The sequence below is a fragment of the Propithecus coquereli genome, unplaced genomic scaffold (genome assembly GCF_000956105.1).
Source record: "Propithecus coquereli isolate 6110/MARCELLA unplaced genomic scaffold, Pcoq_1.0 Scaffold43, whole genome shotgun sequence".
NCBI classification, from domain to species: Eukaryota; Metazoa; Chordata; class Mammalia; order Primates; family Indriidae; genus Propithecus; species Propithecus coquereli.
Genome location: NW_012150063.1, coordinates 6911076 through 6930168, shown reverse-complemented (window position 1 = coordinate 6930168; position 19093 = coordinate 6911076). Strand labels below are relative to the sequence as shown.

At 36.4% G+C, this 19093-nt stretch overlaps 1 protein-coding gene across 1 annotated transcript in view; it reads right to left on the bottom strand.

The window, feature by feature from the left end:
• Positions 1 to 19093, bottom strand: part of THUMPD2 (THUMP domain containing 2) — a 42772-nt gene that overhangs the window by 10217 nt on the left and 13462 nt on the right. The window contains exons 6-8 of the mRNA XM_012653814.1: positions 14317 to 14404; positions 7851 to 7922; positions 7244 to 7358 (exon numbers count right to left, since the gene is read on the bottom strand). Of these exons, the coding sequence (XP_012509268.1) occupies positions 7244 to 7358; positions 7851 to 7922; positions 14317 to 14404 (275 nt within the window). The remainder of the gene's footprint in view (positions 1 to 7243; positions 7359 to 7850; positions 7923 to 14316; positions 14405 to 19093) is intronic.

Sequence of the window (19093 nt, the reverse complement as noted above, 5' to 3'; positions counted from 1 at the left end):
AATGGTTTTTAGTGGCCTTCAAGGTATCTTTTTATGCATATATTTAAACAAAAGACTCAATTTCTCAGCTGATTCATCTCTTAAATGTCTGGATTTTATTAAATGTTTTTTCTCCAAAAGGGCTTATTAGTAAAATGTTTCCTGAATTTTTTCACATTTGAAAACATTTGTACTGCTTTGGTTTGTACTAAGATAATATTTTGGGGGCGCATTTTGCTTCAGTAATTTTGTAGACAAGATCTCAGAACCTTGTAAATAACCACTATTCTACTGTCAATCGCTCTATTTTACTTTCTGCTTATTTCCATTGTGGCCAAAACAAATTTTGAAGTCTACTGCATTTGATTATCATCTTCCCTTGCTTGGCTGCTGTTGGATATTTTTTTCTTGTATGTTATTATTCTTTTTCTCATTTCGATATATACAAGGGGATATAAATCCTTCAATCAAATTTCAACCTGCCATCTTAATCCAGAAGTCTCTAATAATTAGTCTTAAACATGCAAAATGTAGTTTGACATCTGGATTGGATCATATAATTTACAGTCCAAACAAACACTTCTGAGAATGAGAATGCTAGAAATAACTAAACCTATGTACTTTTGAAATATTATCCAATAAATTGGTTTCTTATGGTGGACCTAAAAACATATTTGTGCACACTGAAGCTTTTTAAAAAACCAAACTTTTAAAATAGTATTTTAACACTAAAACAAGTAAAATAATTATTTGTGGTATATATTCTGGTATATATACTGATCAGTTTCTTACATGTATCTAATCCCATGTTATCATTGGTATTTCTCTGAAGAATATAGTATTTTAATATGGACTTTTAATTTTTTCATAAAATTGCCCGCATTCTTCTTTAAAGTTTCATTTTCATGTTTAATAAACATCCCTTAAACTATATTTTTATTTGAGAAACACTCTGTCCACAAGTGCTTAATATCTATAGAGCTCAGAACAAATTCTGGTAAATGGAGGATACACTCAATTCTATTTCTTTCATATGGAAAGTGTAAATATTTCAGCCTTCCAGTTCGCAGTCCCTCCACTCAGAATGTCTTTGACAAATAGGCTCACAGCCTAAAACTCAGGTAAGTTGTTTCTACTATTCTGTTTTACCAAATTTAGATGCTGCAAAATTAAGGCTTTCTCAATTTCATTTTATTCCATTCTAGACTACACATTTACCTAATTAAAATTAAGAAAGTCATCAGAAGATTTTTTTCCATAAGGATATCCAAAGTATATTTACAGAATTTCAGAATTAAATCTTGCATATTATCGAGCTTTCAATAATTTGTTCATTTTCCTTCACGTTTTTAGGGAAAGATGATAATGTCTTCCTGTTACCGGCTTTTTTTACTAACTGCAATTCACCAACAAATTCAAAGGCTAAAGTTTTTTGGCACACCGTTTGTTGAATTCTTTGATTACAGATTTCAAGCATATTTTGAATAAAATGCAAGCAAAATTAGGCAACTTGTTTTTTCTTAAAAAAAATTTATAGCACCCTTGTATTAAAAAGACACTTTGGCTGATTTATAAAGTAGTTCTTTGAAGGCTTAAACTCTTAAACCAAACTAATGATGGGCAGAGAGAAAGTGTACTGCCATGCCGGAGTATTTTTTTTGCAGTCAACCATTTATCACAATAGTTTGCCGTTCAGTTACTCTGCGTATATTTAAAAAATAAAAGTGTTGATTATTTTAACAACTTAAGTTTCTATTTCAATTGACAGAACACTGCAGCCTGTTTGGAGGTAATTATGACTTATATGGGTACCACATTAAATTCTAAGTACTCTTCTGTGCTTTTAGCAAGAATATTAACTTTTATTGTGATGTTGTGGTCTACCAAATTAATGCATAAGCAGACAGAAATGTAATGCTCAAATGAATTTACAGTAGCATTCACAAAGAAGTTTCACCTTTGACAGAAAAAAAAAACCTCCTAAATTTCCAAGAACTGGGGATAATCCCCCCCCCCAAATCTGAACCACTATTGGAATTGACTTAACTGATTTTCTTTCTGAATCATCTGATCATATTGATACAAAACTGTCAACATTTAACTATTTGCAAAAGTTTTCTGCTAATGGAACTAGCATATTAAAGGCAACAGCTTTGTTTTACTTATGTGCATAACAAAACTTGAAACTGAATATAAGCAATATAAATTTAGAAGAACAGCCATTTGATCTAAAAGGAAAGTCATGCTTCAGAGAGTGTTATTTAAAAAGCACTTTCTTCAGCTGCATGTAATAAATAGTTGGCTTTGTATTCTTAAAATATCTACTAAGTGTTGAAGTAAATGCTAGATGCTTCTACAGGCAGATTTGTTTCATTTGGTCTGTGGTATCACCATGGCCCTCACAGTAGATAGTAAATATCAACAAATATTTCACTCAAGTTATGTGTTCATCATCAGCTATTTTGAGAAATGGAAACTCCGTACTTTGTTAAAAATGCATTTTTAAAAACTTATTGGTGCTGAGTTTATTACAAAATAGAAGTGCTGCAAAACAATAAAAAAGGCCACACAATAAAGTCTTTGTAGTAAGAGCATGCAAACAACTCAATGGTGAGCTTCTTATCTCCAATTTCCCACACATATTTCATGTATACCTAATCCATCATTTTCCACATTTCCCTTGATGCCCCAAATGGGCAGCCTGGCATCTTCATGAATCACGCAGAATATGGCATGGGCCATAAGACACCTGCCTGGAACACCAGGGGTCCAGCCAGCAAGTGTAGGACAGCTATGAGAGGAGAACACACTAATGTACTGAGCACACTAGTGTATGAAAGAAAACACAACCACCACATCATGGAATTTTTATGGGTGTCTTGAAAAAAGTATGTCATACTAGAAAGGTGGAAACACCTGAGAATGAAGCATAGGTGTTGCCCATAATCTTGTTACACACTATCACTTAAGTGACTATGAGAAGCTGTAGAATGTTTAATGGAAAGAGTGAAAACGTTCCCTTTATCTAGCTCTGATTTTGGCATTTTAAATCATAAATGTGTTTCTTTTACTCAAATCTGTATATGTTACAGCTTCTGTCTTATACTGAGAATGTAAATATATCTGTAGATTTTTTAAAAGCCTCATCACAGTTGCGATTTTCTAAGATAATCTGTAACATAATTATTTGTTTCATTCCAAATTTTCATAATTAAAATTTAGTGATAAATGATTTCTCCATGTTAAATGATCATCTCTTTTTATACTAGTAAAGGGTTATAAAACAATGTGAATGTTGCTAAAAAGGTAGAAGAAAATAGTCATTAGAGCACACAAAGAATGAAAACTGTGATTCTGCAGAAACATAAATCATGATTGGACTATTACTAACGTCCTAGAAATATCGATGCTTATAGATGCCTTTAATTCATGCTGTGTGTTAGGTAATGTTCTCTATGTGTTTATGTAATAAATCCTCACCATAGCCTTATAAAGTAGGTATTATTATTTTCATATTATAGGTAAGAAAATACAGAAAGGTCCAGTTTTTTTGCTGAAGTCCATACAGTCAAAAAAACCATGGTGGAGCCAGGATTTATACTCAGTCTGACTCTGAAGTCCATGCATGCTCTTAATTACTATAGTATAAAGGAGTGAGATCCTCAAATCTGTCAATGTTAAACAAGGGATTCATGGGTCTCAACATTCTAAATTGTATTTATAATTGGAGCACTTAAAGGTAAAACTAAATTAATAAAGAAAATAAATGCTTTTATCTAGCTAGAATGTCCACCTCTAAAGTAGGTGCAACAAGGGCTAATTGTTAAATAGTTAATATTTGCCCTTATGTTAGCAAGACATAGTTCCCTTAGACTGAAATTTAAAATTAAAAGGTTGTGATGATGAAACAGCCTAAAACTTTCCTCCAGAAAGTTATCCTAAAAACAAATAATTTACAAAAAAATAATCTACAAATGACATGAAAAACATTTTATCTCAGTAGTAAGCAAAGAAGGTAAATTTAAACAAACCTATCAGATTTGTAAGGTTTTAGATACTGTAATAAAAATGACAATACCAGTATCAATAGAGCCTTAGAGGAATGTGCACTCATGTCCGCTGCTGGTTTGACGTGAACTGTTACAACTTCTATTCTCCCTCTGCCTTCCCCTGTTCCTAGGAGTGTGTGCCTACGCTTGGGCACAGTCCCATCCTTTGCCAGGGGCCTTGAAGATAGCAGATCGCGATTCTCTTCACTCTCCTGCATCATGTCAAGTGCCTCCTTTTTATTTGATCATTCCCTTTAGCATGCAACCGTACTGTACTTAGAATTCCAATTTCTATTTTCAAAAAATTCCTGCCTGATTTTCAATACCCTTCCTTTCAGTTACTGCCCCATTTCTCTGCTTCCCTTACTAGCCAAATTGCCCAAGACAATGCTCTAAACTAGCCGTCTTTAAGTTACTTCCTCCCGTTCTCCCCAGAGCCCACTCCAAGGAAACAGCTTTTGACTTCTGCAATCACCAGGCTCATTTTACTTCACCAATGGGCAGCAGTTGACACAGTTGATCATTCTCTTTCTTGGATTCTCTTAGTTATTCTCTTGCATCGCTGGCTGTTCCTTTACCAGATGATCACCTTCCAGAACTCTAGGCATCTGAGTGCTCCAGGGCTCAATCCTCTTCTCTACTTATACTCATTCCCTGGGTGATCTCAGGAATTTAAATGTTATCTATACTGGTGATGCCCAACCTCTCCCCTAAACTCCAGACTTGTATACTGAGCTACTACCTTGACATCTCTTGGTGTGTAACGATCATGTGAAATTTATTAATAACAGGTCCAAAACTCTAACTTGTTCCCCCTTCACAGACTTCCCCATCTTAGCACATCTTAGTAAATAACAACTCCATCCTCTAGCTGCTCAAGCCAGAAAGCCTCTTCTTTTTCTTTCTCTCATACTCTGCATCCAGTCCAACAATAAATCCTGTTGGCTCTACCTTTAAAGATCTACATCTGGTCTCCTCTTAACACCTTCATGAATACTACTGTGGGTCCCGCCACCATCATTTCTCACCTAGATTATTATAACTATATTTGCAATAGTCTTCTAACTAGTCTGTTTCCATCCTTCCCCCACTGTAGTCTAAGAGTGATCCTTTCAAAAACTAGGATTTATTTGGCTACCTAGTGCCACAGAGAAACTCCTCTACCGACCTTTTTTTTTCTTAAAAAAAAAAAAGTGGAGGCTGGGTGTGGTGGCTCATACCTGTAATCCTAGCACTCTGGGAGGTGGAGGCAGAGGTGCGAGGATTGTTGGAGGTCAGCGTTCGAGACCAACCTGAGCAAAGGAAAGACCTCATCTCTACCAAAAATAGAAAAAAATTATCTGGGCAACTAAAATAGAAAAAATTAGCTGAGCATGGTGGCGCGTGCCTGTAGTCCTAGCTACTCCTCGGGAGGCTGAGGCAGCAGGATCGCTTGAGCCCAGGAGTTTGAGGTTGCTGTGAGCTAGGATGACGCCACGGCACTCTAGCCTGGGCAACAGAGTCAGACCCTGTCTTAAAAAAAAAAAAAAAAAAAAAAAGAAAGAAAAGAAAAGAAAAGAAAGAGTAGAGCACTTTTGCTTGTTTTTTAAAGTGAAACCTTATGGAAAATTTCCCCAAAGTGAAAACAGATAAAAGTGCAGCTGGGAGAACAGCAGAGGGCCGATGGCCAACTCAGTACTCTCTCCCCCAGTACTCTCACCTCCAAGTGCTTTGAAAAATGTAAAGGGATTGAAAACCTACTACTCCAGAATCACTTGTGAAATGATTTCAGTATTCCTAAAAGTTCAAAGAAATAGCATTCTTAAAGAAATCTGGGTTCATGAAAGCTTGATTTCAGTCTAGTTACACCTCACTTTGCTCTAGAAACTTGTGTTTTATGCACAGAGTCCTATTAAAAACTGTAGCAGAAAGGCTAAAAATCCAGGCATTGGCAGCAAACAACTATTAGGTCTCAATCAACAACAATTCTTTTTTTTTTTTTTTTTTTTTTTTTGAGACAGAGTCTCACTCTGTTGCCTTGGCTAGAGTGAATGCCGTGGCGTTAGCCTAGCTCACAGCAACCTCAAACTCCTGGGCTCAAGCGATCCTTCTGCCTCAGCCTCCCGAGTAGCCGGGACTACAGGCACATGCCACCATGCCCAGCTAATTTTTTCTATATAGTTTTAGTTGTCCGATTAATTTCTTTCTATTTTTAGTAGAGACGGGGTCTCACTCTTGCTCAGGCTGGTCTCGAACTCCTGAGCTCAAACAATCTGCCTGCCTCGGCCTCCCAGAGTGCTAGGATTACAGGCGTGAGCAACAACAATTCTTTGGGGCTGCTTTGTTACGGTTTTACACAAAAGTTATCCTAGCATTTTCCTCTGTTGATACTCATCTTTACTACTTTTCCATTATAATACAAAAATTTTAAACAATATTTTGTCCCTCCTGATTACAGCTTTGATACTGGGGCCTATCTACTACCTATTCTATTCACTGCCAAGAGAATACAGTTTTCTTACCTGGGGATTAAATGTGCTAATTTTTAAAGGAGAGCAGTGTAATCTGGGAACAGGAATAAAACAAGGAATGCGAGGCTTCTCTACAATAGTCTACGTATCATGGATCTTAGGGAAATATTACTGTGATTGGACTCAGACTTGATTCCTAGTCATGTCTGTCACTGCTGACTCCCTTGCAATTAAACAGGGGGTAATATTTTCCTTCTGCCTCCCAGGGGACCAGCTGTCCCATTTGCTGCAGACTTTCCTGGTTTTAGCACTGAAAGTAGTGGCTTAGCACACTGAGACGGGCTGTCACCTTACTCCTGTACATCTCAGGTAGAAAGAACGTAAGATAATTCAGGACATTTCACATGGTTTATCTGAAATTCAAAGAGTTTTTTTTTATAATACTGCTGTCTTTATTTTATTCCTATATTAACTGAGCACTGGTTATGATATGAGAAATGAATCAGATGCAACAAACACATCTTAAAAAGGCATGCTTTTGTTTACGTGCTTATGGAAACTATGTAGTTGTTATTTCCCAATCATGAAACTTTTGAAAATAAAGAAGTTACAATATTGGAAGTAAATTGAGTATTAGCCTCACAGATACATTACAGGGTAAAACAAATCTTTTCAATATGGAAAATGAGTCCTGTTTTATACTATGATTTTAAATATATTTACGTACATTCATTTTCTCCAATTTTTGCATTTTTAGTATCTTACCTATGACAGAGACTTTAAGTAACTCAATTTTATCCTTAAGGCCTGCAGCTTGCAGATTATCACATGCACCTAATAACTGTGAGTCGCTGACATCAGCACCCACATAATACACATCCTATGGGGAAAGAAATTCATATTTTAAGTATAAATAAAACTACTACATACTTTTTATGTAGTTAATAAAATCTATTTGCATTTTCTCAAATGATGAAAATGAAATCAATAGACTTTAAAATTCAGGTTAAAACAAATTTATTCTTTTAAAATGATATTTAATAGCAAAAAATGGAAAGTTTTTTGTTAAAATTTAAAAATCTGTTAATATTTTACAATTACAAATGCCTAAAGAATTTAGACATTAGCATAATCTGGGCCATGGCTAATTACTGGAATTCTGTCCTATTTTCCTGAAGTTATTACAGTATTTTAAAAAAATAACACAGCGATTTAATCCCTCATAATCTATTTTGACTATAGTGGATAACTCATAATTATTAATTAAAAATAATAATCCCCACATAGACAATCTACTTGTAAATAACTGGTGACTACATGTATACTGATTAAAGGAAATATATTGCTTGGTTTACCAAACTTGAGAACTTACTGGCCATTCCTTAGCAGCTTCCAAAAGTATTGTTCCAAGTCCACACATTGGATCTAAAACAAATGCACCAGCCTATAGACAGAAATATTAATTTGGTATTAATATTAATAAATTATCATTATAAAATAAATTAATAAATATTAATTTTACCACAGTAGCTGTTATCAAAGAAACTTGAAACTTGAGGAATCAATCTTTTAAGAGTAAAGATTCCTTTTTATACTTTATTAGGAATCTCAGGTACTTTAAGCCTTACAGCAAGAGTGTGCTCAGCATGTTTAAAGATTAGGAAGGAGGCCATTGTGGCAGAAGCACAGTGAGCTTTGGGAAAAGGTGGTGACAGCACCAGAGACATAGCCAGGGGATTCCAACAAGATCGGCTGGAGTGTGCTGCATCTCGTAATGACCCCCAGACCTTAGAGGTTTAAAACAACATGTAGCTTATGCTACATGCCCACAGGAGGGCACTTGGGGCCTCTGCTCCTTGCTCTGGAACCCAAACTGATGAAGCAATCACCATTTGGGGTGCTGCCCTCACCATGGCAGAGGGGAAGAAAGCACGACAAATTGTGCACTGACTCAGAAAAGGGCCACCTGGAAGTAACACACATCTCTTCCACCAACATTTAACTGGCTAAAGCACGCTCGTCACATGGCACACAGTCTCAAGGGTCAAGGAAAGGATAATCCTACCTGTACCTGGGTGGAAAATAGGAAATTTGGAAGAAAAACTACTTAGTCCCACTCTGGGAATCACATCATGTCAGATCTTGCAGGTACTGTGAAGATCCTGGTTCTATTCTGACTGATGGGATATTATTGGAGGGTTTGAGTAGAGGAGTCACGTGACATTACATTTCAAAGGGATCATTCTGGCTGCTCTGTGGACAGCAGAACACAGAAGGGTAAGAGTGTTAGGGAGGCAAGAGCTGATGGTGGTTTGAATTAAGACTGGTATTGGTGGAAGTGGTGAGAAATAGTAGGATTCTTGATATATTTTAAAAAGAAGAGCCAAAAGGATGGATTGGACATGGAATGTTAAAGACAACAGTCTGGAATGACTGAAGTTTTTGACCTGAGAAACTGGAAGACCGGAGTTGCCTGTTTCTGAGATGGGAAGGGTTTGGGAGAAGCTTTAAGGGAGACAAGACCTGACATGTTAATCTCAAGATACCTCTTACAGCTCCAAGTTCAGATGTCAAGTGAGTTATTGGACATATGAGTCTAGAAGTCAAGGGAGAGGTCCAGGATACAGATATGAATTAGGGAACAGTGAGCATCAGCCAGTTTATGAATGGTACTTAAAGCATCAGAAGTGGAAGTGATCATCTAGGAAACAACATAAGTTAAAAAAGAGAAGTCTATGGATTGGGCCCTGCTGATCCCCTACACATAGACACTTGGAAGATGAAGATCCAGCCGTGCATGCTGAGAAGCAGCACACACTGACGCAGGAGCAGGACCTAGAGTGGTGAGGAAGCTGTTTCAACAAGGAGAGCGACCACAGTGTCAAAGTGCTAAGAGGGTGTCAGAATGCTAAGATGAGCAGTTCCGGTGGAGTATTGATGATAAAGCCTTGTGGCAGTAGGTACAAGAGAGAATGGGAAGAAAGGAGGTAGAGACAGCAAATACAGACAATTATTTTTAAGAGTTTTTCTGTGAAGTAAAACAGAGAAAGGGGTGGCGGCTGAAGGAACATGTGGGTTCAGGAGAGGTTTTTATTTAAGTTGAAAGATTTTATCAGGTGTCCAAGCTAATGGGAGTGACCCAGTAGAGAGAAAAGTCCCTAAGTACGCAAGAAAAATGGAATCCAGTAGACAAGTATTGGGGTGGAATAGGGACAGTTCACTTACTGTAATGACAATAAGGCAGAACATGTGGACACAGATTCTTATATATTCATAGAGTTGGTGAGAAAAACACGTTGAGGCTCTCTTCTGATTCTAATATTTAAGTCAAGTAAGAAGCAAGAGAGTTAAAAGTATGGGCAAGAAAATGACTATAATGCTAGAACATAAAAGCCAAGCTGTCAAGGAGGGATGAGGACAGGTGCTAGGTAAAGGACAGTGGTCAGGTCAAATGACTGGAGGTCCCTGTGGGGCTGAGGGTTTTGTGACAGGGGACTAGAGGAAGCCAGCAGGAAAGAGAAAGAGGTTAAGAACAGGATTCCCAAAACTGCGATTTTTGGAATGAATACCTTTCTGGGTATGACAAGGTCTAGGATGTGACTGAGGCAGATCATTATAGGTAGCGAAGCCAAGAAACTAAAGGCAGGTTATTGGGTGGTTATGGAGATCATAAGGAATTAAGACAGGAATAATGGCCCACACTCTTACAGGAATGATGGAGAGAGATCTGTATATGACTAGGACAATCTGATGGAATGTGCTTCAAAGGCACTGAGAGGTTCTGGACGGAAGGAAAGAAACAATCATCTATTATACAACGGGCAATGGTGGCAAGCAGGACACCTACCCACCTTCAGGCCCAGTGTACTCAGGCTGTGGGAGAAAAGCCATCTACCACTTGGTATGTCTACAGAGGAGGCGGAGTCCTCAGTGGACAGCCAGGTTTCAGTCAGAGCCCATAGGGTACCTAAGAGAAAGAAAAAAATGTTCTTCAGAAGAGAGAAACTTTCCCCTGGCACTAAATTCTGAAGAGAATATCTTATGGATCCCCCATGAAGGGGCAGTGAGTAACAAAAGGAATAATAATTTAAATGGCAGTCCTGTTTAAAATTAATAATGGTATGGGAACTAACTTTTATTAAGACCTCAAAATGTACCAGAGACTGTGCTCTTTCCCATACCCCCACCCCATGGTCTGTGTTCAATGATATAATAATATGACCTGAGCTATCTTTAAATGTCTTTATTTTACCTTAGGACCTTTTCTAGCCATGACATTTGTGGATATAGGCTGAAGCAGAAAAGTATTTCTTTATTCTTATAAAAATAACTAAGATTTATTGAACCTGACTTTCCTTACTTGTTATGATATGTAGGAAGGAAAATAATTTATAGTGAACATGAAAAACATCTAACATCCCCATTTTCAAATTCCATTTTTAGAGGCGCTGGCCTACCCAAGGTTGAGCTGTCTGTGCATGCTCTGGAAACTGAGCTCTGAAGAGGGCACTGGATGAGGCTGGATACTGGGATAGCTTCCTCTGTGGGTCATCACTACCTTCCCTCCAAAGGAACTCTGCTGTGCTGTTGCTACGTGCTTTAACAGACCTCCTTTGCCAGTGGTCACGTTTAGAGACATTTCTTACTCTTGGTATTAGCAGGGCAAATACACAGTAAGGAAAAATTTTATAGAGTATTATTTTTGGATATTTTTATGTTTATATCAAGACAACGGTAACATTTCAAATTTGTAGGTGGTCGTGTCAATTTATATTTGAATATAAACTGTGGTGAAACCACTGGCACTTTGGAAAAAAATTAACCGTACCTCTCTCCTTTTACTAAAAGAAATTTGGACCGAAGATTTAAACCAAACAAAAAAGCAAATCATAGTTACATGGTAATCTCAAAGTAGCTCTCTCCTCTATTCCCAACTCAAAGCTATTTCCTTTCACTGAGCGAGATCTAGAGGCAACTGGTGCTAAGAGAAACCCTGGGCTCTGCTGGGGTCCCAGGAAAAGGAACTAGTATGGGTCCTCCTTGCCGTGGGGTGGGTGAGTGATTAGAGAACAGCACTGGAGCCCGGGAGGGAGAAACCGTGGAACCAGACGAGAGCCTGGTCTTCAGAAATCTATGGACCCCAAGGGACACTAGTGAATTTAGATGTTTCCTCCAGGTGTCTCAGCAGGGCTGACAGATTCTCCATATACTGCTGAGCCCAGGGGTGCTACAGATCCATTTGCCTTTTACCACTTACAGGATTCTGTCCATTTAAAATACTTAAACAACCACATTTTAGCTCCAGTGAGCCAACAAAGAAAAAATAATGGCACATTTAAGGGGCGAGGGTTCCTCGGTAGCTAGAGAGTAAACAGGCAGAATAATCAGAACACATACCTAGTAAACTACTAACTACTGAAACAGAACTACTAACTATTGGAGGAGACAATTAAATAACTGAATAAAAAGTAAAAGATTTAGAAATACTCAAATTTAACACACACACCTTCCGGAGGCTAAAAAAATCCATGGTTTTTAAACTAGAAATATAAACTAGTTAAAACAGACCATATCTCTGTGACTCTTGTTAAAAACTGGATTACAATGTTCAAGAATAACTCAAAATGCAAAGCCAACATATAAAGAGATGGAAACCATGTGAGAAAGAATAAGAAATTTGAAAGACAGAGCCAGGAAGCTTAACATGTTTACAACAGGAATTTCAGAAGTAGAAAAAAGAAAACAGTTTAAAGTTAAATTTACTAAAAAGTTGAGGCAATAATAATTAAATAAATAATGGAAGAAAGAGTGCCTGGGCTGGAGACATAGTAATTTTTATAATTACTATAAATTCCAAATAATAAATATTATAATTTTAATTATTATTACCATAATTGAAGCTAATACTTAGACACTATCTAGATGCAAGGCACTGTTACAATCACTTTATTAATGCTACTTCATTTAATCCTGTCATGATCCTATGATATATTATTTTCATTTTACAAACAAGGAACTGAGGCACAGAGATGCTAAGTATCTTGCTTAAAGCTTCCCAGCCAGTAAGTGGTGGAGCCAGAATTAGAATCCAGGCAGTCACACTCACCAAGGCTGGGCTGAAAAGAAAAGACACATACACAAGCATATTGTGCTAATATTCCTGAACTCTAAGATTAAAGAGAAAAATCTTACAAGCTTCGAAGCAGAAAGAATAAAGTAGCTATAAAGGAAAAGAAGAAGCCCACCGTCATGGCCTGCTCATTTATAACACTGGAAGCTCACAGACAATGGGAGAAAAAAACTGCCAACTCAGGAATCACATACCCAGTTAAGATGGGTATACCCAGGATGAAAAGAAATTTGATGATATAAGGGAATTCAGATAATATATTGTTCAAATATTAATCTGAGGAAAATATCTAAGCAAAGGCTTTTAACCAAACAACAAGTAAACCAGAACAGAGGACTCAAATGGGGAAAGATGAAGAGAACAAAACATGGTCATGAGCCATACACCCTGCAATGTATCTTTGTGTGTGTATAAAGTAATGCACGTTACACACAGTTCTACCTTAATGATTAAGGATAAGCTGTGTAATATCAGTGGTAACTAAGAATTTTTAAAACAGAAGGGGCACACTTTAAAGGAAGTTCCAACACATAATAAATAATTTGATTCAATCTAATAGTTGGGGGTTCGGAGAGGAAAGGGTAAAAATATTTCAAAAGTCTCATTGTAGGGAGGAATAAAGGTGAGAAGAGGAAAAAAAAATAAAGGTCTCATCTTATGACAGGGAAGAGGGGGGAAGTTGAGGGAAATCAGAGTGCCTGGGTGCTAAGAACAGTGTATCCTGGCAGAGGAGACAGTTGATGTTCTGTTTTGAAGTTAGAGCAGAGTCGTATGTGTTTAATTAAGACACCTAGGAAAAGGAACTTAATGGAATAGAACAATAAAGTAGAATCTCCAACCTCAGGGAGAACAATGGAATGATTAACAAGTAACTTGATCAAACTAGCAAAAATAACAGAAGTAAACAATGTAAGAAGTTATGGATAGAGTAAAAATAGGAGGAATACAATCAAGTGTATCTGTCATAACACTTCCTGAATTCTCTCACTGAAAGGCAGATCATCCGAGTGGGGATAAGAATAGCTGTGGGTTTTTAAGAAAATACTTAAAACTGGGGGGGGGGGAAAAAAAAAGCAGTGGCAATGAAATACTAGGCTAATGCAAACAAAATGGAGTGAAAATATTAGTAAGATGGTGCAATTTAAGTTTAGACTCGTTAATCAAGATAAAAAGGACTTTATGAAACACTACGTAGTTAACAGTCATAAACGTGTATATACTAAACTACACAGCAGCTGAATAATTCAACAATAAAAATGCAAAACTTTAAAAAAATATAGTAAGATTTCAAAATACCTTTAAGAATGGAGCAGATAGTAACATAGTAAGTAAAAATAATAGAGAACATGTCTTTACTAGAAAATAAAATTTCTTATGTTCATAGAACAGTAAAAAAATCGATCAAGATCTTGGTTACAGAGAAAAACTTTAATTTTAAGAAGTAGAGGTTTTAAGGCCACATTTTCTCATTGTGACACAACAAATTAGAAATAATAAAATGTAGCTAACTTTTTGACTCAGTTTTTTTCATAGCCAAAATACTCTGACAAGTTCAATATATAAAAACATTGCTGCAGCAGTTAATGCCAACAAGAACAGCAAAAGAAAGATAAGAAAAAGCAAGTAAACAAAATGTCCATCAATGAGAGACTGTATAAGTTAACTATGGAAAGACTTGCTATGAACATGAATGAAACACGGTTCTTACCTTAATTTCAGCGAGAGATGCCATTGCCCATGCTATGGTAGATCTCAGCCCAGCCGTCTTGATGTAAGCTCTGCTGGCTAAAGGAACTCTACAAAGAAAAGAACCTGATTACATATCAGATATTACTATATGTTAAAGAACAGGATATAAATAAAAATGATTAACCTGTCCATATCTGACAATCATTTTAACATATTCATCCAACATACACTAAGGTATTCCCTAAGTTAGAGACTATTTCAACCTTATTACAAAAATACTTTATCTAATGGGCACTTTGTCTAACCAGCCAGTGTGGTATTTTAGAAAAGTAAATTTTTTAGACAAATGAAATTTAATGTGTTTAATTTATAAAATTTAATCACACATGAAGAAAATCTTTTATACTTTCCTGTCTTCCTATATGGAATAGACCTTTTCTTGCCATCTGGAGCCATGAAGAGGAACATACTGTTCTGTGATACAGATGTAGGATGGGAAGCAGGGCTGAATGGATGCTAACCCTTAAAATCTGTTTTCTATAAAAAGTCCCTTTTGTAAGTTTGCTTTCCGCTCATTTGCATCTTTCTTATAAGATGAAATGAAGCATGACATTGCATTGTCTAAAATAATTTGCTGAACGAAGGGCTGAAGCAGACATCTCCCAAATGAGTTCACTGGTCTCCATCATGTGCAATTTCATACTTAATCCTCCATCTCAACACTGCTACTACGAGTGCTTCCAGATTTGACAGAAACTTTTAAAATATCATGCATTACTTCTACCTTTCTCATGCAATGAACAAACAGCATCTCCTTGGAAATTTCAGTGTGCTTTTTTAGTTCACTTCTAACAATTTGTTGGTAAGATATGAAAATATGATTTCAAGAATTTGTGGTTTGATTTAGGGTAGGCATGCTCCAAAACCACTAAGAGGGCTCTTCTATGAACGTTACACAAAGCCACAATGTTCTTCAAACCCTTTTTAAAGACTTACGACAGAACATTTGTTTCTTTCATCATTTTGTTTCCCATCTTTCTTTGACTTTAAGTTATCCCATTTTTATATTTATTGCAAGCCTCTTAAAATCTTAAAATTAGATGATACGTCCTTCTCAAATAAACAGTACAGTTGTATACACACTGTCATAATGAGGAAGTTTTGCATGGTAAACACATGGGAGTTTGGTGTTTTAATAAAGTTTTTTTTCAGGAAATAACAATTTGCATTGTCAACAGTACTATATCCATACATTTAGAATCAAGGATGTAAACTGGCACGTATTAACAGAAAGACTAAAATATTTTGGTCAATGAATTTTACTTCTACAGTGTAAACTTGGCAATTATCTTGCTGCAAAACACATTAGTTTGTACTCTAGATACCAAAAAAAGTAGATGCAATACAGAAAACTATCTTTGTCCACATATATTACAAAGTGCTCCTCTATGCAACAGGGATTTATGTGGAACCTTTGAAAGTTTTCAAAATTACATATATATTTTTACTAATGCAAATTTTATTTATGGGAGCCATTTCTATTAATATGTGACAAAAGTGAATGTGTTCTTACTAGGCTTACACCTGGCCAAAATTGATCTGCTATTACTGCAACAAAAAGGCCTCATGATATCAGCATAATAAAATTATTTGGGGGAAGGCAGTGTTGAGAAATAAACACCTTGAAAATAAAAATAATGTTCTACTTTCATAGAATCTGGCTAATCTTTTTAATCAGATTTTAGCTGGCTTTTACATAGTACAAAAATAAATGTGGTTTTTAATCATCTCCACATATATGCATTTCCACTCTATTCTCCTACACACCATGTATCACCAACACAAAGACATGCTAATCTATATCTCTAGCCTAGACTTATCACCTGACGCCTAAATCTTTATCTTCAAATAGGCGCGTAGGCATTTTTATCTGGAGTTTAAGTAGTGCAAAGTCAAAAGGTATAAAATGAACATGCTCTCCTTTCCCAGAATTTCATATCTTGATACACTTCTTCATTTTCTTATGTCACTTACTATCCATATATTGGGTACCATAATCTACATCTTCAGTGTAGACTTCTCACCTGAACTCCAGATCTATAACTTTAAATATCTACTTGGACATTGTTCACTGAATACACTCTTGCCTTTCCCTACATTTTTTATCTCAGTGACTAACACCAGTATCTAGTAGTCGCCCAAATCAGATACCAGGTATTCTAGACTCCTTAACTTTTTCTTGAATTCAAGGTCTTTTTGTTACCCACCATTCTGCCTTAGTTCAGTTCCTCACCATTCACTGCCTTGACTTTTTTTTTTTTTTTTTTTTTTGAGACAGAGTCTCACTGTGTTGCCTGGGGAAGAGTGCCGTGGCGTCAGCCTAGCTCACAGCAACCTCAAACTCCTGGGCTCAAGCAATCCTTCTGCCTCAGCCTCCCGGGTAGCTGGGACTACAGGCATACGCCACCATGCCTGGCTAATTTTTTCTATATATTTTTAGTTGTCCGATTAATTTCTATTTTTTTAGTAGAGATGGGGTCTCGCTCTTGCTCAGGCTGGTTTCGAACTCCTGAGCTCAAACAATCCGCCCGCCTTGGCCTCCCAGAGTGCTAGGATTACAGGCGTGAGCCACCGCGCCCGGCCTGCCTTGACTATTTAACAAGAGTTTAAACCATCTCCTTCTTTATATTTCTTTCATTTTTAAATATAATTTCTTTTGTAATTTTTTGAAATCACAAATCTGATCATATAACTCCTTTGCTTCAAATTCTTACTGTGTCTAGAATAAAACCCAAGCTGATTATCAGGATTACAAGACACCTCATGACCTTTCTGATTGTTCAGCCTAATTTTTTACCATTCTCCCTAAGCATTCTTTGTCCCATCAGAAACTACTTGCCATCCCCCCACATAAATCAAACTTCCTCACACCCCGCTGCCTTTGCATAAGCTACTCCCTGCCTGCAACATCCTCTGCTTCTCTTGTCCACTTGGCAAACCCTTACTTATTATTACTGTTAAGTATCCCCTTAAGTATCACTCCTTTAAATTCCTTTGCTCACTTGTTCTCCAAAAGAGTTAACTCTAGTTAACTCTTTCTTAACTTTAGTCAAGCATTTATCATGTTTGTTCTACCACCATGCTGAACTTCTTGAACTTAATAACCATCTTACTCATCTTTGAACACTGGGTATCTAGCACAATATTAGCATATAGTACATATACAATGGATGTTTCAAATGAAATTAATTGAATTTCTTAGTTGATTAACTGTTTCAAAAATAAAACAGCTGAAATTTATTCAACACTTACTGTATCTTAGAAACAGTACTAAGTATTTTCACATGGGCTATCTAATTTAATCCCAACCATAAAGCTATAAAGTAGGTACTATTATTTTCCTGACATTATAGCAGAGAAATATGATAATTTGCCCAAACTTGCATAGCTAATTTGTGGAAAAGGTAGAATTCAAGTCCAAGTTCTTATCCCCTATGCTATACTGTACTAGGTGATGTGTGCAGTGTTGCATAGCTATATTCAATTAATGCCCTATGGGACTATTGATATCCAGATGGTTCTTTTCTTTAAAGAAAGCAGACCTCTAATATGAACACTGTCTTTAAAAACTACTAAGATACAAATTTTTACATGACCCTCAAACTTCATGACTGCTCTAAACTTTATTTCATCATTTCTGACTGTCTTCTGTTGGTAGGGTCACCAGGTTGCAGTTTCTGATATCCATTGCCATTTTTCTTGCCCAATGCTATCTGCTGTTCAAGTCTTCATGATTCCCTTTTCCTCAAATCCCAGCAAATTACTCTTTTTCGCTGACACACACGGAGACTGCTTCCTTCCTACACTGACGTAGTCAAACTGACTTATCACAGAGCATCTATTGTAACGTTATTTTCAACCACTGTACATTCAAGATCTGAGTCTTGGTTTTCAGATACGTATTTGTAAACTTTTAGGTACATTGCCAATTACTACTTGAGATGCCATTAGCATGACTTGAGTGTTTCTAGCAAGCATTCAAATGATTTTAAATAATAAAGTTTAACATCTTTAAAAAAACATTAATATAAGGTATACATATTTGTTAAATAAAAGAACACAAAATCTAGCATTTTTATACATAATTAAAAATTTAAAAATCAGTTCTTTTTTTGGTGCTAAGAATCCAAATATATTAGCGCTATACTCAGCACTGCTAGGGATGAGATGTTCCACATAAGTCAATTTTCTAGACACTTAGGCTCACCTTTTGGGGGGTTAAAGTATTAAAAACATTTAAGTACTTTATAAATTTTTTAAAAATATATTTCATATTTTGCTTGTTTTGCTAGTCTTTCCTACCCTTGTCTTGGTGACCATCAATAATTATACTTCTTGTAATTGTTGAAATATAGCCATCTTTCAGTTTCCCACCCTTTCCGTTAGCTATTATGGAATTTTAAAAAGCGAAATAGGCAAAATGGTTCAAATTTAAGTCAATCAGTTTTACGAACATTTTTACAGGGATTAGGCACTGGAGTGGGGCAGCCTGGAAAGCTTTTAGCTATAGGTGTAAGAGAGCAGGTTAGGTTTGGTCTGGAAGAACTTGTAAAGTATTGGGGTCATTGAGATGTGATGACCTCACAATGTCATGGCAACAAGAAATTTTAGCTCGTGATCTTTGCAATCTAGATGCTAGTGGAGCCTACCATATGACTAGCATACAGCAATAACTCAATTGTTCAACATTGCTTGGACATCTACAATGCTCTTAGCATTGTGCTCATCAACTGTTG